Source organism: Pseudonaja textilis, chromosome 1, assembly GCF_049901715.1.
Source record: "Pseudonaja textilis isolate UNSWEBS1 chromosome 1, rPseTex1.2, whole genome shotgun sequence".
Classification (NCBI taxonomy): Eukaryota; Metazoa; Chordata; class Lepidosauria; order Squamata; family Elapidae; genus Pseudonaja; species Pseudonaja textilis.
Genome location: NC_141990.1, coordinates 187,403,782 through 187,423,700, shown reverse-complemented (window position 1 = coordinate 187,423,700; position 19,919 = coordinate 187,403,782). Strand labels below are relative to the sequence as shown.

At 39.5% G+C, this 19,919-nt stretch overlaps 1 protein-coding gene across 1 annotated transcript in view; it reads left to right on the top strand.

Annotated features, from left to right (window-relative positions):
• ITGA6 (integrin subunit alpha 6) overlaps nt 1-19,919 on the top strand; it is a 65,339-nt gene that overhangs the window by 27,675 nt on the left and 17,745 nt on the right. The window contains exons 5-13 of the mRNA XM_026697052.2: nt 3,176-3,307; nt 8,902-9,115; nt 10,115-10,308; nt 10,831-10,922; nt 13,760-13,884; nt 14,506-14,601; nt 15,389-15,450; nt 16,510-16,667; nt 19,488-19,646. Coding sequence (XP_026552837.2) covers nt 3,176-3,307; nt 8,902-9,115; nt 10,115-10,308; nt 10,831-10,922; nt 13,760-13,884; nt 14,506-14,601; nt 15,389-15,450; nt 16,510-16,667; nt 19,488-19,646 — 1,232 coding nt within the window. The remainder of the gene's footprint in view (nt 1-3,175; nt 3,308-8,901; nt 9,116-10,114; nt 10,309-10,830; nt 10,923-13,759; nt 13,885-14,505; nt 14,602-15,388; nt 15,451-16,509; nt 16,668-19,487; nt 19,647-19,919) is intronic.

Sequence of the window (19,919 nt, the reverse complement as noted above, 5' to 3'; positions counted from 1 at the left end):
TGATTCCCTTAACACCCCATGTCTCACTTAACAGCAGAAATGTTGCACTCAATTGTGGTCCTAAGTCGAGGATTACCTGTACTCACAGAGACTGAATTAAGGAAGACGGTGACAAGGTGCTTCAGGACAGACAGCAGTAAAATTTACCTCAAAGATGTTTTTTTCTGGGGATTATGCAGGTACCCCCTGAGCCCAGGAAAAGATGCAGCTTCACAACAGGTAAAACAAGGATTACCTTCTCTCCCGCAAAGCATCTTTTTGGAGTTGCCTGGTGGCAAGACGGCCGACAAACAAATTTAATAAATAAATAATATACAGCATTGAGGTTTATGCAAAGGGAATATCTATGTATGCCTGCATATGCATACATAACACACACATTCATGCATGCAGATCAGTAGGCATTTACATTAAGTCGCCTAGATTATTGCTGTTTTTTTTTCTCTCTCTATCAGCCGAAACTCCATTAACCTCATTGAGCAGAAAATGGGTTTGAAAGCCAAAGTAATCAGGAGAGAGAGAGAAACCTGCTGAAATTTCATTTAGTGATTAAGCCGGAGAGCCCGTGGCTTTGTCCCATCTTAGTTATGCAGAGAAGCCGCAAAACACAGCTCCCTCCCGCCCTTCTTCCCCCCGCATTTCCCCTTTTCTCTGTCCAAGCAGTTTTCTTGTGCTCTTTGTTATACCAACAGCTGTGGAATTCTCCTCTGCCTTGCCTTTTTCTTCTTGTGATAAATCCTTGCAGTGTACACCTGTGCCTGACACATAAGCCTTGTACAATCTTTGTGCCTTGGCACAAGGTGTTTTCATGTGAAAGCTTACCTCTCCACATACTGGGTTTTTGTCAAGAAAATTGGACTTTTCTGAGATAAGGTATCAGATTTAGCTGTTGCTGTACTTCAATTGTAAGTAGTTGCTGCCACCGTGCTTAGTTTTAAGGCTTTACCTGGTCGGGGGAAAAGTCCTGTTTCTTTTGTGAGAGAATATTGTGCAGTCTATTCAGTGGTTTTTAAGTTTCTAAAAAAAAGTGAATGGAAGTAGTTATGCTTAGTGGACAGTTTTATTTGACAGAACATTTGAACGATGTATATTTTATCAATGCTTGCATCATGTTTTGCCGGCTTCCCCATGGCAATTGCATGATTGCGGGGTGCTTAGCAACTGGTTGTAAATGTAAGCTGATCTCTAAGTATCCAAAATGCAGTCAGGTAACTGCAAGAAGGAAGAGTTACATTTTACACCAGCCAGAAGTGCTATGAGAAGTACTTCATGGGCCATAAACACTCTTTCTGAGGCTGACTTTGAATGGTCGTTAACAGCTTGTTTTAGTGAAGGACTTCCTGTAACCAGAAATCAGCACACACTGGTGGCTGACTCACCATATGCCCCAGCTTCATTCCCTGCCTTCTTGGTCATAGGAGGAGAACGTAGGGAACCATGAAAAGATGCTTTAGGCTGAATGAAAGTATCAGTCCATCTCTCTTTCTATTGTTGGCTCTGATTTCCCTTCAGCAGGTCTTTTCTGTTCTGCTTCTTCATTTGCTGTCACCTGTGATATGATCCTTTTCACTTGACATGCTATCACCTTCTCTTTCTGAAGCATTATTTAATGACATGGAGCTACAGCTCCTCTCTGTGGCTTGTGGAACATCCCTATAAATCCCACAGGTAGATTTGCTTTGGCATCAGCTCTTGGACCATTGAGAATGCAAAGCTCTCAGAAGAGTTTTGCCATGCCACGCCAATCAAAACTCTCCAGTGTCTCTCAGAGAATTAGAAAAAAACATGCAACAACAGTATTAGGCATGGCAGGAAATGGTTATGATTCCTGAGGTGTCTAGACACAAGATTAAGGGCTGCTTGTATTTTGAATATCTTTACACTTTGAACTTTGCGCTTTTAAGTTCAAAAAGGCTTACTTAAGGCATAAAAGAGAGTAAGATCATGTGATTTTTATGACTTTAACTTCTTATTAATGACTAAATTAATTTCCATTCTGGAATTGCCTCAGCCTTTTCAGTTCTCGATTATCATTCCATTATCGATACACCTCAGGCCCAGTTGACATTATTGTACGGCTTTATGTTGCATACCAGCTCTAGAGACTTTTCCTCCTAGTACTTTGATTTTAATGTTTATGTCACAGCTCTTACACTCACCTCCCCCAATTTGGTTCCTAAGATGATTTATCTCCTGTATAGCGAATTCATAAAAGGAACATTTTTCTATCCCTTCCATTCCATTTGCAGCTGCCTAAACAATGTAAGATGGGATAGGAAATAGATGATAATGGTCATGGGAGGGGAAACATTCAAAACCAATAGGGCAGAGTATCGTTTTGTGGTAGAGCATATGATTTGCGTCGCTAAGCCACCTATCTAATTCCTGCATCTCCACATAGCAATGGAAAACTTTGTCCTAAAACTGTTGCTCAGCTGATGCTCATGCTTCTCCTATGTCTTGGAGGCCTTCCTCTCAGCAGGGCTCTGGAAGAGTGATTCAGGCCACAAGGAAGTTTTGCTTTTGTCAGTTTTCTTAATGTATGTTAGGCTGCCTTTTCTCCTTTTAAACTTAAGGGGAAAGAAATGACTTTCTGAGTGGCACAAGAGTTAGCCACTCAGTATTCTAGTTATGAAACTGATTTATTTTGGAAATGTATCCCACAAAGCTTAAAGTAACTCATGTTCATTTCCAATCTGCATTTTATTTTCAAATTCCCTTGGCATCTCTGTACCTTTTCTCATCTTTCTGTACTCTTGAAAAGCTCTAATTTCTCTTCCTCTTCTTTTACTGTTTCTGTTCCTTCCTATCTCTTGAGCAAACTTGATTTTGCCAAAATAATCCAGACTCTGCAACCCACCCCATTCTCTCAAGCAGAGTACATTTTGAGGTGTGTACATGCCACATGTCTACTACCAATACAATATGCAGATTTTTTTGGGGGAGGGTGTTTGTTCATATTTCCCTGACCCTATTTTCCAGAATCTTTATTTGTACCATTCATTATGTCATTGTATTCAAACCAAGGATAGAATTGGGCTCAGTTGTGGTCACTCCCTTTCATAAGTGTTTCTTTGCTCCTTCCATTTTGAAACTATTTTATTTAATGTTCCCCATCCTTTAACATTCATCCCATCTTTTGTTTTTGTTCTGTTTTGCCATTTCATTTTTCTAGGCGTGGTGCGTGCAGAGCACAGGAATTACACCCTTGATGAAATGGACATCTTTGATGATGGGCCTTATGAAGTTGGGGGTGAAAGCCAGCGAAAGGAGTCCCTGGTTCCTGTTCCTGCTAACAGTTATTTAGGTAGGATTAAGCTCTTGAGAGAACAGAAAGGAAAAATGTCCATCCGAATGGCCAAATTCAGATGCTCCCAGAAAGCAATAGAGCACTCTGGGAGTTGAAGTCCACAAGTCTTAAAGTTGCCAAGTTTGGAGATCCCTGTAATAGAGTGACGGAAAGCTTGAATTTTGATCAAAGCTTTGGCCATTCATGGTGCCATTTTCAGTATAGATAGCATCCTGGTTGTAGAATCCTTAAGAGCCACTAACATGAAGAAAGATATCAGAGGCGCAATTGTCAACTTGGAAATTCTTACTCTGTGATTTAACAATTCTCTCTCTCCCTCATGCAAGAGTATGGTTTGAGGATCAGTAGCTCTATTTCAAACACAAAGCCTCAGGAGGCTATAAGTTGCTGGTTGCTGAACAGGATGCAAACGTATATCTGTAGCAAAAGCGTCAAAGCAACATTCCAGAACCATCAGTTTAACCCCTGGGGCTTCTTTGTAATGTTGATAGAATTCTGCATTGCATGGGAATTACTAACCTGCTTTTAATTGCTGAGGGGATGGGAGGCATTGAACCTGGGTTCAGTGAAAAATAACCACAGCTTTGTATAGCTTTGGTGGCTACACTACATTGGATCCTGAATCCGTAAGTAAAACATAGGACTTACTGACTGTGCCTGTCAGTGAGGAAAGATCTTTATTCATGGTGCTTCATTCTTTTCGCTGGAGATACCGGGGAATGAATTGGATCTTCTGTAAGCATTGTATGTGCCATTGGTTCGCCTATTGCTGGTACAGGGGGCATCCACAGTTTTTCACAGCTAGGATGGAACACAAAGGTGAAAGCTGGGAAGAAAACAGCATAAAATAGCTCTCCACAAATGGGATAACAAAAATAAGTATGGCAATTTCATTTAGTAGTGTTTGCTAATGAAAAACAACAACACATCAGCTTTATTTACATTCCAGAAAGTGTTATCTCTAGACTTAGCTTTCTAACATGGACATATATTAGGATTACAATTCGCAAACCTCTCTGCTACCATGACCATTGGAATTCTGGGAATTGTAGTTCCATGACATGTAGAGAATGCCAAGTTGGAGAAACCTGTTATTGGCTATCCCGTTTTTTGATTAATGTTCTATACCAGGGGTTGGCAAACTATGGCCATGAGACAAATCCAGACGGCTATTGTTGTGTTTTTATGGCCTACATGTAAAGAATGGACAGGCAGGCAGGTAGCTGATTGCCAGGTGTGAGCCTCAACTGAGCTCCTGGGGAGAGGGGTGGGGCTGAGGGCCAGAGGCAGATTTTCCTAGGTAGTGGCAGCCTATTGATAGCCTCTTGCTAGCTGTACCATCTATATTGGATATCGTATCATGTTCTTTGGCCTGTCGACTTGCCAATCTTTCTCACAGGGTCAAAGGAGGAACAGGATCCCACCTGTTACAGAAATAGCTTGCCAACCCCTGCTGTTTACTATCACAATGTGTTTCTTTGCTGTCCTTTATTTGTAGTAGCAAGCACTTCAGCTGGATTGCATGGAACTATCTATTTTTTTTTTTCTGCTCTCTGCTTAACTTTTTCTTCTTCCCTGCCTTTTCTTTCTACTCATCATTGCAGGTCTTCTTTTTATGACAAGCGTGTCTTATGCCAACCCTGATCAGTTTGTGTACAAAACACTGCCGCCCAGTGTCAGAGTAGACAAACCTGCTGATTTGATGATGAATAGCTACTTAGGTTTGTGACTTCCAAAGCACCAACCCATCTGCTTTCATTCATGACACTTCAGAGATCATCGTTTGACTTCCATTTCAAGTCAAAGCATGTCTGAGGAAAAACGTAGATGAGATAAGAGACTTACTGGAGATGGTGGTTTGAGTAAACAAAATCTGGGAGCTATTAAATGCATGCTTAGTCAAAGAGATGATAATGGAATCAGAAGACCTATTAGACATATGGACTATGGTCATCCTTTGGGTGACTCCCTTACCAAACAGATAAAGGAAATAATTGGGTGAATATAGTAGTACCAAAGAAATGGTATTGGAATATTTAGTCAGTAAAATATATCATCATCACCATCTTATCTAAATCTCTTACCTCACAATGTTGTTCTCAAATTGAGAATTGGAAAGGCAGCAGTGAAACAATCCAGATTTTCTTTTCTATCACATCCCAGTTTTTATCTTGTATGAGATTTTTTTTAAAAAAGCTAGGGGATATATATATATATATATATATATATATAAAATTTGTGGTACATACTCACTTTAATGTATATATACCGCCATCGGAATTTGATGCAGGTGAAATGGGGTAGAACTACATATTATACATAATGGGAATGTGTGATTAAACCCAACATCTCTGGGCCAAAATCCCTGCCCCATTCCCCATAAAATGTGCTATTATCTTACCTTTTAAATAATATTTTATGACAGTACATACCCCCAACAACTCTTCCATATCTTTGATAATTATATGGCATGAATGGTATATGGAACTGTTATCAAACTAAATAGATAAGAATAATACATTTTAGTGGAAAAGGGAACTTAATTCAATAGGGGAATCTGTGATTTGCAGTAGCCTTGTGCTTTGTCCTACTGCCTTTTAGTTTTTAATTGCCTATATTAGAAGTGGGGAACTATGAACCTTTTATGATTTGCGGACTTCATCTCCCAGAATTCCTGAGCCAGCCATGCTGTCTCAGGAATTCTGGGAGTTGAAGTCCCCAAGTCATAAAGGGGCCATAGTTCCTCACCTCTGGCCTATATGATGCCTCTTGTATTTGCTTTAAAACCAAAGTTTAAGTTTCTTCAGCAAATCATTCATTTACTGTCCTACAGGCATGACAGGAAGTTTCAGCTCTCCAGAGATTGGCACCTTATTCACAATTTTTCAAAGACTGGCTTACTTGGTAGAAGACTCACAGAGCTGGACATATCTTGTTTGCAATGATGTGTGGCTGGCCCCCTCATTTTTCCAGCACTTTTCCACCAGGTTCTCCATTTACCCTCAATCTTGTCAACATTTTATAACTGAGCCTCTCATCTGAACTACCATCTTCCTGCTATTATTAGTGATTTTTCTGTTGATCAAACACCCCCCTTAGACAGAATTGTAACACCAGTTTCTATGAACTGGACCACCAAGCCAGCTACATCTCTTTGGTTCAAATTAAAGTCTTCCTCTTCCTATCTAACTGACCTTTAAGGTTTGGGTTTTTTTTTTTTTAAAGAGAGGCAATAGGTTTTATTTCTTTTTCAAAAAAAATATATGAGAGAAGCAAGTGTTGTTTACACTTAATTACACTTAACAATATGTTTTTTCAGATTTGGTTAATGGGTCTTTTTGTTCCCTGAATACAATGCATGAATTCATAGGCAGCCTTATTTCTAAATGTATAAATAACAGGTGCTGGGGGTAATTATTATATTCAGAAGGTGAATAGCCTGAAACCATGCCTGAAAGAGAATAATCAGGGCTTCTCAGTGGAAAAATGAAAAGCACCTCGAACACAATTAAAGCTATTATTCCTACTGAAAGGTGAAAGGAAAGGGAGTTACTCCTTCAGAAATTGAACCAGTAGAGGTCCCTTCAATGACTGTCTTACTTGGGTTCGATTCTATATCCAAACAGCCTCCCAACACTAGTTCAAGGTATCTATGGCATCTTCAGCTTGGCTCAGAATTGAGAAGTACAGCTGTGTATCACTGCTATTCTGATGGTATTTCTGATGGGTGACTTCTCCCAGTGGTGCCATATAAAACATTAAACAGTAATAGGAAGAGGATTGAGCCCTACAGAATCTCACAGTTGAGGATCTACCAAGTCAGTCTCTCTGCCTGGGTCTTGAGACAACCAAAACTATCCCTCTGACTGCTATTAAAACAGTTCTTGGCCCACCCACACCCAACATCCCACTTCTGTAAGCACCACCCAACTCTCACCATTATCATTGTGGGCCAGAAATTAAAGGTGATATTTGCCCACCATATTTAAAGTTCTGACAGGAAAGAAATAAATAAGAAAAGGAAAGGTAAATAGAGTGATGCACCTGATTTACAACTGCTCTTCCTCCTAGTTGATTGATGGAATGATAAACTACAAATACTGTAAGCGGCTAAGAACAATCACTGTGTATAACATGTAGTTCTGTTCATAACATAGAATTTAAGCATATGACTTTTCCAGTTTTTGTTATTATTATTCTTTTCACATTCTTGAAGGACTTTATCCAGGTGCCTCTAGTAATTACACCACTGGTGCTATCAAAACTGGGAGTACATTTGGCTGGCACTATGTGAGTCCTATAAAAATTAACAGAGTATTTGGCAAATTAATTCTAATTTGACATTCTTGGCAAAGCATGCCCTTTTTTGAGGTGTGAGAGTATGAGCCATTTTCCATGATAGTGTGAATATGCATTGAACATCATAGGGGTGCTGTAGGTAAGGGGCACAGTCATATTAAAGTGCATGCAGGGTGTTTTTTTGCGGGGGGGTGTTAATGTTCACTCATCACTGAAATAGATTGTATGTTTAATTAGTCAATATATTGAAGTTGGGTTTGTATGTGAACACACTGTGTATATGTGCCCGTGTATCTATCTTTCTGTTTGAGGGTAGGAAATTGCCATCTATTGCATCTCTGTCTTCTTCATCCTCTTCCTCATTTTGCATTTTGGTTTTGTGATGTGTGTGGGTGTTATATATGAAAATGGTGGGTGTGTATATCAAAATAAATGAACGGATGTATGAGGTGTGCACTTATAGACTGAAGAGTGGATACATAAAAGTTGTACATGGGATGTGATATTTGTGTCTCTACATGTGTGAGAGAGGGAGGGAGGGGAGAAAAAGGTGTCCTTTTTTTTTGTTTTAATCAGCTTTAGTCAAACAAGTGGGTTGGGAGACAGTGGAAAATAATTTCAATCCAATGCATACAGATGTTTGAGAAGATGAAAAGGTCCTTCTCAGTCTCAACTTTGTAAGACTCAACAGTTTTGCCCTGTTGTTCCTTCTCTTGCAAACAAACAAAAAAAAAAACAAGCGGAAAAAGAGAAAGATACTCAGAGAAGAGAATATTTGTAGCTGAAGGTTGAAATGAGGGGTCCTTGGTGCTCTCTGAGCTTGGCTGTTTTCTTGAAAACATTTCATTATCAAACTGAGTAACATCATCAGTGCAAGTAAGGATTGGGGTTAGCTCTCCTTTGAGCACCAAGGACCCCACGCGAAAGGTGTGAGGCAAATAAAAGCGGCACTCATCTGAACTTCTCTCTTACTTACTGCTGGCCCATAGCTTCCCGAGATACCTCTAAGGAAATGTGGCCTCTATAGAAATCATCTGTCCTGAGATGCATGCAGTTTGGGCCTTACAACGTTAGCTGACAGTTTTTGCTTTGATGTGCCTAAAAGTCGGGGAATGTGTTTTCCCTTAACCTGGACCTCCTGTTTAAAAGGAAAAAATAATTGTTGTGATCCAAAGTGTATACAGGCATACTGTCACACTCTCCTAACCCTCCTTTAACATAACAATAGTTGCCAGGCACGATTACAGATCACAGCGTCAGTTGTTTATATGAATATTTGTGTTCTGTTTTAGGATTTTCTTTGGACTCTGGGAAAGGGATAATCTCTCAAGAGGAGACCACTTTTGTTTCCGGTGCCCCGAGAGCCAACCATAGTGGGGCTGTGGTCCTTTTGAAAAAAGACAGTGACATCCAGCGGGCCTTGTCCTCTGTGCACATATTTGAAGGCGAGGGGCTGGCCTCTTCCTTTGGCTATGATGTGGCCGTTGTGGACCTCAACAGTGATGGGTAAGATTCCTCTCCTTCATATCTCCCAGTTGTTTTTCTGTGGTGCATAATCCAATCTTTTTGGCAAAGTGGGAATGGAATTGGGTTCTTTCTCTGCAGAAATAGCAGAGGACAACCACAGCGTAAGAAACAACCCCTGTATTCCTTTCAGAAAAGCCACCAGCCAGATCTTTTAGACTTTAAACAAAAAATCCTTTACTCCAAATACATGCAGCAGGTATCAAGTTCAGGAAGACTAAAAAGATGATGATGATGATGATAATGAAGAAGAACTAAGATTCTAGAATGTAAGTTATATCTTAGCCATGAATTTTGATTGAATCATGCTTAGCTTTGTAGAGTGATATTTCCTAAGAAGCAAATCTAGGTCCAAATGAGGAAACTCATAAATGCCATGAGATGACTAACCTGTTGGAAGCGTTACAACCAGCATTGCAGGACCTTTGTGATAATCAACCACTAAAGACTATTATAAAGCAATATAAGAGGACTTCTCTAACTTTGTGACCTCCTGATGTGTCTAACTGCATTTTCCATCATTCATATCCAGCAATGGCTCTTCATTGTTGAAACTTTTAAAGCTGCAGTTAAGAATTTTTTCTTCACAGATGATTATATGGTGGTTAGCACTTAGCTGATCTTGGCTGATTGCAAGGGAGGAAAAAAGCAGGATTAAAACTGGTTAGTATTTGGAAATTATCAAAAGGCTATAGGTAGAAGAGAAAAAAAAATTAAAAGCAAGGATAATCCTTTCTTTCGTAAGTATTTGAAGAAAATTCTGAGTATTTACTAGCATTCTTTTCTATGAAAGACATTGGTGGTCACAAAGGAGCTAGAAATCCAGCTTGATTCAAGCAAATTGCTCCCATTTTTGCACCATGGATTGAGCAGGAGTTGTTTAACTGATCGGATCTCTTCAAAGTTGCTTGGGAGTATTATTTTTTTGAGAGAGAGAGAGAGAGAGAGAACTTAAAACCAATTTTTTCTCTACTTTTTCAGTTGGCAAGATATTGTTGTTGGAGCCCCACAGTATTTTGAGAGAGATGGAGAAATTGGTGGTGCTGCATATGTGTATATTAACCAGGAAGGCAAATGGGACAGAGTAATCCCAATTCGCCTCAATGGAACTAAAGACTCCATGTTTGGGATTGCAGTTGAAAACATTGGTGATGTTAATAAAGACGGCTTTCCAGGTAAGCAGGAAAGAAACTTGTATGGATTGTATGGATTTGGATTTGCATGGATTTTTTGTTAACATTCAGCAGTTGGCCCAAAGTATCCAGAAACCTGAATGCAACATAATGCTTAATCCATACTTCCTCGGAGCCAATAATTTTTTTTTTATTCATTTATTTTTGTGTAGTTTATTTATCATTTTTACATCCCATGTTTTGTTTTAAAATTAGTCAACAAAACTGACATCATAGAGCTACGAATACCATGGAATACTGAGCAGCGTTTTGTCTAAAATTCAAACATTTTGAAATTTTCATTTATCCTTAGGAAATTTGCTCCTTGAAAAACATATTCTTTGTGGCTTAATTTATCATTTGTTACTTGAAATTTAGATATTTGTCATTTTATAGTTCTCTCTCTTTTGCTAAAATTTTGCATGCTTGTTTTGTTATCCCATGTAAACAAGCCATGTTTAGAAATAAGAAAGATCATCCTGAGTATTCTGTTTTCTTTTCTCTCTTCTTCTTTTGAAAATACAGATATTGCTGTAGGGGCTCCTTATGCTAAAGAGTTTGGCAAGGTATATCTCTATCATGGCTCCAGGAATGGAATAAACACAAAACCAGCACAGGTATTAACTTGCAACATTTGCTTCTGGGTATAGTGGAATTTCATTTCTTTTATCTACTCACTTGCTCCTGGACAGCTGCCCAAGTCATTCAAGTCATCAGCTTCCATCACTTACTGACTTTTTACACTATATTTATTTTATCTAATATTGTATTACCTCCCCCACCCCCACACCACCCCCACCGGTGCCCTTCCTATGGTTTTTAAATCCAACGTATTCTTTCTCAATATGTTGGATTTAAACACTCATCATTTAAGCAAGAGAAGGAGTGCCTGACCGAGCATCTTCAGAGCTTCCTTCCTAGTTCCTTTCTTCCAGAAGTGCTGGTCCACTTCTTTTCTGCCTTTTAATCCTCCCTGTTTTCAGCTCTGTGCAGATCAGGTCACATTTAATTAATGTGTAAGGAGGGCGTTGTATCGTATTCAGTTTGCCCTGCATGCATTACCTTTCCACACTCCTTTATGATAGTCTGAAAAGAACTTTCTATGTAGAATTCCTGTGGGAGTTGGAATCCTTTGTTAGTCTCAAACGTGTCTTGAGGAATCTAGTGGACCTAGGTCTCTGTTTATGCTACTATGACATGGACTCACAAGAAGACACAATTAATGGGTACAGAAAGAGTTTTGCCTCTCTCCAACAACAGCAAAACTGCTATTTTTCCTTAGCAGGAAGGGAAGGAGGGCAGTAGGGGACTTTGGAGGACGATGCTGGATTTGGAAGAAGTCATTGCATTGGTATAGGGAAGGCAATGCACTGTGTTGCACTTGCAATAATGTTATTGATGGTGCACCACTGTTTCCAATGACCACAACTCCAAAGAGAATGCTCAGGAACCAAAATGTTGGGGACAGGAAAACCATAGGTATTCCTCTTCCTATTCTCCTTTTCAGTGCTCTGTTTTTTCCGTCTTTTTATATCTGAATTTGAAGGATAGAAAGGGGCAGGAAATACAGAAACATGCAGTATATCGATACTGTTCCCTTGATATAAGGACATTAGCAATAGCAATAGCACTTAGACCAGGGGTGGGCAAACTACGGCCCGGGGGCCACATCCGGCCCGTTGGTCTTTTTAATCCAGCCCGCCGAAGATTGGTACAGAATTAAGGTTTAATGTGAATGATTGGATGATTGCATTCATTTGATTTTGACTTGTAATGACAGGCATTTTGACACCAGGAGGTGGCCCGTCTGTCAAATTTTAAAAGTCAATGAGGCCCCCGAGCCAAAAAGTTTGCCCACCCCTGACTTAGACTTATATACTGCTTCACAGGGCCTTACAACCCTCTTTAAGCGGTTTTACAGAGTCAGCATATTGCCCTCAACAATCTAGGTCCTCATTTTACCGACTTTGGAAGGATGGAAAGCTGAGTGAACCTTGAGCCGATGAGAATTGAAATGCCAGCAGTCAGCAGAAGTAGCCTGCAGTAGTACATTCTAACCACTGTGCCACCATGGCTCTTAGATATAGCTTTATGTTTATATTAGATATAGTTTAGGGTTTTTTTCAAGAGCTGTCTTACTTGCAAAAGCAATATGTGCTTTTTAAATTTAGGGTGTTTAAATGAACCTATCAACTACCAACATTTAAGCTTGGATCCTTCTTTCCTGCAAGCTTTGTGAATATTTTTTTTTTCAATCAGGTTTTTGATTCTTCTTTTCTGTTTCAAATCATAAATTTTCTTCATATATGCAGTGAAGACATGACCTCAGATAAATACAGATATAATTTCTCTTAATTGCCATTGATTCTTCCATTATTTATAAGTATTATACATTCAAGAAATCTAGAAAAAATTGACTACCTGTTCTGAGCAGTCAACAATAAATTCTTAAGTCTGTAGGTCAATAATTCTAACAAAAGCTTACAATTTGACAAGAGTGATGAAGAGATGCAAGACTCTTATGCATGTAGATATTAGTTGTGGATAGAAACTGGGATGAATTAGAAACTGATGGACAAACTAAGCATGGGGATTAAAAAGTAAGTTACAACTGGCAAATCAAACAAAATTAAAAGAACAGCAAACAGCAAAATTCTTTGCAATTCAGAAGTGTTTGTCATTTGAGCAAAGCTCAGTTTGACCAGAATATTCTTTTTATATTGTTTCCTGTTTAGGAAAATGCAGGGTCTAAGGCTTGAAATAAATTGCCACTTGCAGTTCAGTGATCTTGCAGCTTTCATTCTGTCTAGCATACTTTTGATTCCCCTCCCCTCCCCCATCTATTTAATACTGTAGGTGATAGAATTGCCAGTCACTTTCTCTCAACCACAGACTTGGAGGCTTCAAAGCATCTCAGAAGAAGGCAGTGGCAAGCAACTTATTCAGTGGATATGTTTGGGAAATTGCCAAGAGTCAAGGTTGACTTAAAGGGACACCCCAAGCCTTGTCTAGAAATGGGTGGGAGCTAAATGAAGAAAGCAGTGTCGCATTGTTGTTCTGCAAATTATGTCCCTTCTTTACTGGCATTATGGTGTCATGTCCATGTACAACAGGACGAAGCTTCCAGTGCAAACGCTGTTTGTTGATGAAAGCATCTGATCTTGTCCCAAAGGTGTTTTTTCAAGAGGGAACTGGAGTTTCTTTTTCTTTGAAGACATTTTGCTTCTCATCCAAGAAGCTTCTTGAGGATTTTTCTAAGCGTCTTCAAAGAAAAATAAGACAGTCCAGTTGCCTTTTGAAAAAGCATCTTTGGGACATCCATGACCTGGGTGACTGAAAATCTCCATAGACACCTGATCTTGTGGATATCTCAGCATAGGTTCCTACACGTTGAACGTTAAAGGGATAGGTTAACACTGTGCTGCATGTGTATGCTTTCGTTTTGCATTTCTAGATTCTTGAAGGTGAAAAAAATGTCCCATTCTTTGGGTACTCTATCACTGGAAATATGGATCTTGATGGAAACTCTTACCCTGACGTTGCTGTTGGATCTCTTTCAGATACTGTTTCAGTTTACAGGTATGTGCTCTCCTTACTATAGTTTAACTGTCCCCATAAATAAAAGAGGTTTTTAAAGTAAGTTTATTCAGCTACAGTAGTTATCGAATTTGTAAGACCGATTGATTCCATAACAACTCTTAGGTTACTAAAGGGTGTGAAGAATATTTTGAATTCAAACTATCTTGGCTCTGATGTGTTGATTTTTATGCAAATCAGTTGCTTCTTGTTCCTATCATTTTAGATGGATGTTTTTCAACCTTGGTGACTTTAAGATGGGTGGATTTCAACTACCAGGATTCTCCAGCCAGCAAAGTGGAATTCTGGAAGTTGAAGTCCACCCATCTTAAAGTCACCAAGGCTAAGAAACTGTTTCTAAATTATTTCCAATGTGAAGCTATGCTAAACTTTGAAATAGCCTTACTACTCTTTGCCTAGGTCCAGTTTCGTAGATAGGTATGATTTTAATATACTATTATACAAAATAAAGCAGGGTAGCTTTCATTCTCCTTGCGTGACATCCTAATCTTAAGACTGAAGCTTCAAGATATTCTTACTATTTATTAGTGCAATGCCATTCTTCTTTTCTCTTACTACTTTTATTTTAATGATCTTTTCTCTCCTTGCTTCACGTCTCACAAGATCAAGGCCTGTAATAAGCATTAAGAAATCCCTTATGATCTCACCAGACAAAATTGATCTGAATATGGAGAACTGTGAAGTGTCCAGTAAACTTTGGTAAGCCATTGACCCTTTTGTTTTTGTTTCCATTTTTAGCAAAAAAGAATTTACATTTAAGTGGTTTATGTGGAACTTTAGTCATATCTCAGTGTAACGTATCGTCATAGGGGTATTCAATTAGCCCATTAATATTTTTAGGATGTTTCTTTCAGAAGTTGGTTGCACAGAATAAATACATCACCCCTTCATTAAGGATGGTCCTACCTCTGTTGTAGAGCATGTGCTTCGTATCAGATTCCTGCACTAGCATCTCTAGAAAGAGCTGAATAAAATCCAGCCTTAGTCCAGAAGGAGAGAGCAAGGCAAACAAAGGACTGTTCTGTTTCCTTATTCTCCTCAGTGCTGACTTGTTGGTAGAGTTAGAATAAGAAATGTGTGGTGCAGCAGAGTCAGGAAGTTTCAATGCTTAATTGGAATTCTGTGCTCGGGTGCAGATCGAGACACATAGCCAACATTTTCTCTCCCTGATGGAGCTTGCAGCTCCATGCTAATTTTATTTCAGTTTCCTGAGGCTAGCAAGGATAAAGTCGCAATGTGGAAGCTTTCCAAGAGAGAGGAGACTTTGTACATTATTTAATTAGCTTCTAAAGAACTCAGGCCTTGTGCAAAACTGTGCTGTTTAGGACAACTGACAATATTGAGCTATCTAAAATGTGTCTGAGAGTCCAATATAAGAGGAAGGACTCTCAGAAAGAGGTCCTTCCTTCTTGAGTTTCCTACAACTTTTAAGAGTTATATAGAACTCGCTTTTTAAAATCACTTTTATCCTCTTGAACTTTTGCAGCCTGAACATTAGATCATGTTTCGAATATACAGCCAGTGAGAGTAAATTCAATCAAGAAATAAGTAAGTTTTTATAATAATAATTGTCTATCATTATTGTCCTAGAAGATAGCACATTGTTGATCTTGGGGAAAAAAAACTAAATAGTTTCTGGCCTTGTTAGTACTTAGATAAACGACCACCAGGAAATCCCAAGACTGTAACTTACAATGGGAAGTAAAACACAGAAGAAGGCAGGGCAAATCACTTCCATATTGTTGTCAAGCAAACAAATCACCAACACAAATAATACAGTATCAAAAAGTCAAGCTCCAGTTGAGAGTCTTGAATTTTTTTAAAGCATCCTTATTACTTTTGTGGATGATTTCAGAAATTTAGCGTTCTCATCCTGTCTTCTTTGTGTATGTGAATACACTGCAAGGTCACCGCAGAGAAACATCAGCCTAGCAGGAGTTTTCTCCATGGCTGTTTTCTTTTTCTTTGTAGATCAATCTTGTCTTTCAGCTGAATTTGAAGAAAGAAAAAGAAGCCAATCTAGATTGTCCAGTCTGGATAGTCTGGATGTGTCTCGGCTCACGGTTGCCAGAATTTGGCCTCTTGAGTCTGAAAGATCTGAAATTTAGGAACAGTCTTCAAAATGGATTGAATTGAATGCCTACTTAAAGAAAAATATGTTCTGTTTCATTCATTCATTTATTTATTCTTAATGCCCACCCACCTCACCCTGTACCAAAGTTGGGTTAAAACAGTTAAGGCTGCAGAGCACTGGCACTCTTTTTGCTTTTCTGTTTGATTCCTTTGTAAACAAAAGTCACATCACATCACTACCATAATTCTTGAGATTGTCAACCATCACGTGGCTGAATTAACTCATTGTGCCAATGCGTTCAAATATAGCAATTGGGATAAGCACAAGACTATATCATAAAACAAATTATAGTATAATTTCCAAGGACACTTTTCAAAACAAAAGTATTTGGATAGTTGGCTAACCATGTGGAGTGGTTTTCTTCCCAGACGCAGCTTGGAGGGAGTGCAATTTTTATTGTGCTGTATCTCTTAGCCTTACTATTGCCAAGTGTTTTTTTTTTCTTTTTTCTTTCACGCTTCTCCTTTCTCCAGTTTTGGACTATACGTTTGAAGCAGATCATGAGAGGAAGAAATCAGGCTTGCCACCAAGAGTACATTTTACTAAGCCTTCCTCTGTTCCATTTAGCGGAAGTGTAATTCTGAAAAGACAGAAGATGGAAGAGTGTGTGAATAGCAGGCTTGAATTAGAGGTATGATGATTTAAAAAAAAGAGCTACAATTGTTGTAGGCCTCTCATTTTCAGGTTATAGTTGGATCAAGCCCAACATGAGTATAGGGATGGTGCACTGCCCCATGTGTTGTTCTAAAGAGTTCATTAATACTCCCAGCAGTTCCCTTCATCCAGCCTGAGAACTATCCCAAATAGATCCAGCCACAAGTAGGCCAAGATTAGTCCACAGGGCAATGGCCAAATAGTCCATAAAACAATAGAAAGTTGCTCTAACAAGTAAGTCCACCAAACAAACTGAAAGCACATCCATGAGAGCTCACTTGGCAAGAGAAGTTCCGCATCCCCAAAGCGCAAAGTCAGACAAGAAGCATGAACAAACACGCAGCCATAAACCAAACATGTTCCAATGCCTCCCTCTGCCTGCTGTGATAAATAGCTTTCCAGTGCAGCCCATTATGACGGATGGGGCCTTCTCCCAAGTAATCTGGCAGATCTCCTTTGCTCTTGTCTTTTATCGGCCTGGGTGCTCTCGGATCCAACACGGAAGGCAGCTCCTCTTCTTCATTGACCTACAAATTGTCCCTAGCCAAAGCCCCTGTAAATCTCTTTCAGTTCCAGAGTCATTAATTAACTCAGTTTCTGACATGTCAGGAATGAGCTCATCATCTAAGGAAGAGTCAGTCATCCAAAGGAGACATCACAGATGGCCAGCTTGCCAATCACAGGCCTCAAATGAAAGCCATAGTAACTGCTGCAGGGGGAAACAGCTTGAATTTCTCCAGCTATCTTGGACTCCAACTCCCATCCCTCTCAGGAAACTTACCTGGATTATTGGTATTATTGTCACAAAAATCTGGAAGGCTTGCCCACTTCTTGCATTAAAGATTTCAGTAGAGGTCAAGGTCAGAATGGTCTAACCTCACCAGAATGCCTACAATATTGTTCCAGTACAGTAGTCCTCAACTTACAGCAGTTCATTTAGTGACTGTTCAAAGTTACAATGGCACTGAAAAAAGGGAGTTATGACCATTTTTCACACTTATGGCCATTTGCGGCATCCCCATGGTAACATCAAAATTTGGATGCTTGGCAACTGGTTCATATTTATGACGGTCGCAGTGTCCTGGGGTCACGTGATCCCTTTTTTCGACCTTCTGACAAGCGAAGTCCATGGGGAAGCCAGTTTCACTTAACAACCATGTTACTAACTTATCAGCTCCAGTGATTCACTTAACCAATGTGGCAAGAAAGGTTGTAAAATGGGGCAAAATCACTCAACAAATGTCTCACTTAACAACATAAATGTTGGGCTCAATTGTGGTTGTAAGTCGAGGGCTACTTATACTACCAAAGTTGGTTATCCTTCAAAATGGCCTTTTCTGATTGAAATGAAGTCATTCTGGTAAAGATGGATGAGATATTTCAGGATCAGAATATTTCAGTCTTGAATTTTTTGTTGCATTTGCCATAGAACTCTACACGTGTCGTATACTCCACTATAAAGTTTAGTAGCACTAGTCCTGCACATAATGGAAGCTCCTGGAAGAAGCTTCCACTATTATGGGGTGCTGGAAAAGTTCTGGAGGGTATGGTCTCTATTTGCATTAAGGATGAAAAGGGAGAGTGTTCCGGACTAGCAGGCTCGTAGCCTGCAAATCTGATTGGCCCGCTGAAAGCCGATCGTGATTGGTCGCCATAGACTGATGCGATTGGCCAGTAAACGGGCTGCCGCGATTGGCCCTGCCAAGAGCGGCAAACTCAAATCGCCTTCATTGGCTGCCTAGCCACAGCCAGCTCTATAAAAGGGGCTGCTGTGGCTGGGTTTAGTTGCTCAGATCTGAAGTCACAAATAAAGAGCTTTAGTTACTATCTGAGTCTTGCCTCCGTTCTTGAACCATCCTCCCAGATATAACAGAGAGGAAGCTAAATAAAATAATGTTGGTTTCTGTGTTTAACTTCAGTTTAGCATGTGAGCCTTTATATAATTTTAGGAGACATGCAATTCATTATATCTTACACTGTGTACCAGCTCTTTAAAATTGGGGTGAGGATGTCTTTACTTTAAAATGACACTTGAATTGGGGGCATTGAAAACATCTAATTGATCTAAATTGCACCCACCCTGATGATATTCAGGAATTTTAAAAGAACTGGGCGATTCTCTCAAGCTTTGGGATAAAGTGAAGATGGAACTCAGACTTGACAAGGATTTGAGTTATATGCTGTTGTTGGACAATCCATCGTTTGTATTTTTGTATTTTAATTTTAAAAACTGTTTAATTGAAGGACACCCAGAATCCTTGGAAGTTGTGTAGCCTATAAATTGCTTACTTGAATGAATAAACAAATAGCATTATATTCCAGTTTTGTGGTAGTATGTGTTAGGTAAAAGTAAAGGTTCCCCTCACACATACGTGCTAGTCATTTCTGGCTCTAGGGGGTAGTGCTCATCTCCGTTACAAAACCAAAGTGCCAGTGCTGTCCGAAGACGTCTCCGTGGTCATGTGGTTGGCATGACGAAACGCTAAAGGCGCGTGGAGCAATGTTACCTTTCCACCAAAGTGGTCCCTATTTTTCTACTTGCGTTTTTACGTGCTTTCAAAGTGCTAGGTTGGCAGAAGCTGGGACAAGAAACGGGAGCTCGCTCTGCTATGAGGTGCTAAGGATTCGATCTGCCGACCTTTCTGATCGACAAGCTCAGCGTCTTAGCCACTGAGCCACTGCGTCCCATGAGCCACTGCGTCCCATGAGCCACCGCGTCCTTGTATGTGTTAGTAGGTTTGGACCCAGTTGGAGTGAATTCCATATATTAATCAGAAAGCCCTCTCTTATTTCTTAGGAAAAAATCAAAGATAAATTACGTCCAATTCCTGTATCTCTTAAAATTGCACTTCATACCCCTGAGAGCTCAATAAAACCCAGAAGAAGACAAGGAAGGTCACTGCCAGATCTTACTCCAATTCTGAACGCTGATGAGCCCGACACCATGCATTCAGAGGTAAGTTATTTACTTGAATCTTTATGCTAGACATCTATAAGAGTCTTATTATGCTATACCATCATTAGAAAATCTATTAAAGAAAGGAAATATTACCTCAATAATGTCAGTCAGTGCCAATATACTGTAAGTTAATTGTCAAGAAGGTTACAAGCATTGGGAATGAAAAGTAGATCTTCCTTCCCTTGTTGGAGATGATAAAATGGCACATTAAATTATGTTCCTCTTCCCATAGACCAGGGGTCTGCAACCTTAAACATTCAAAGAGCCCAA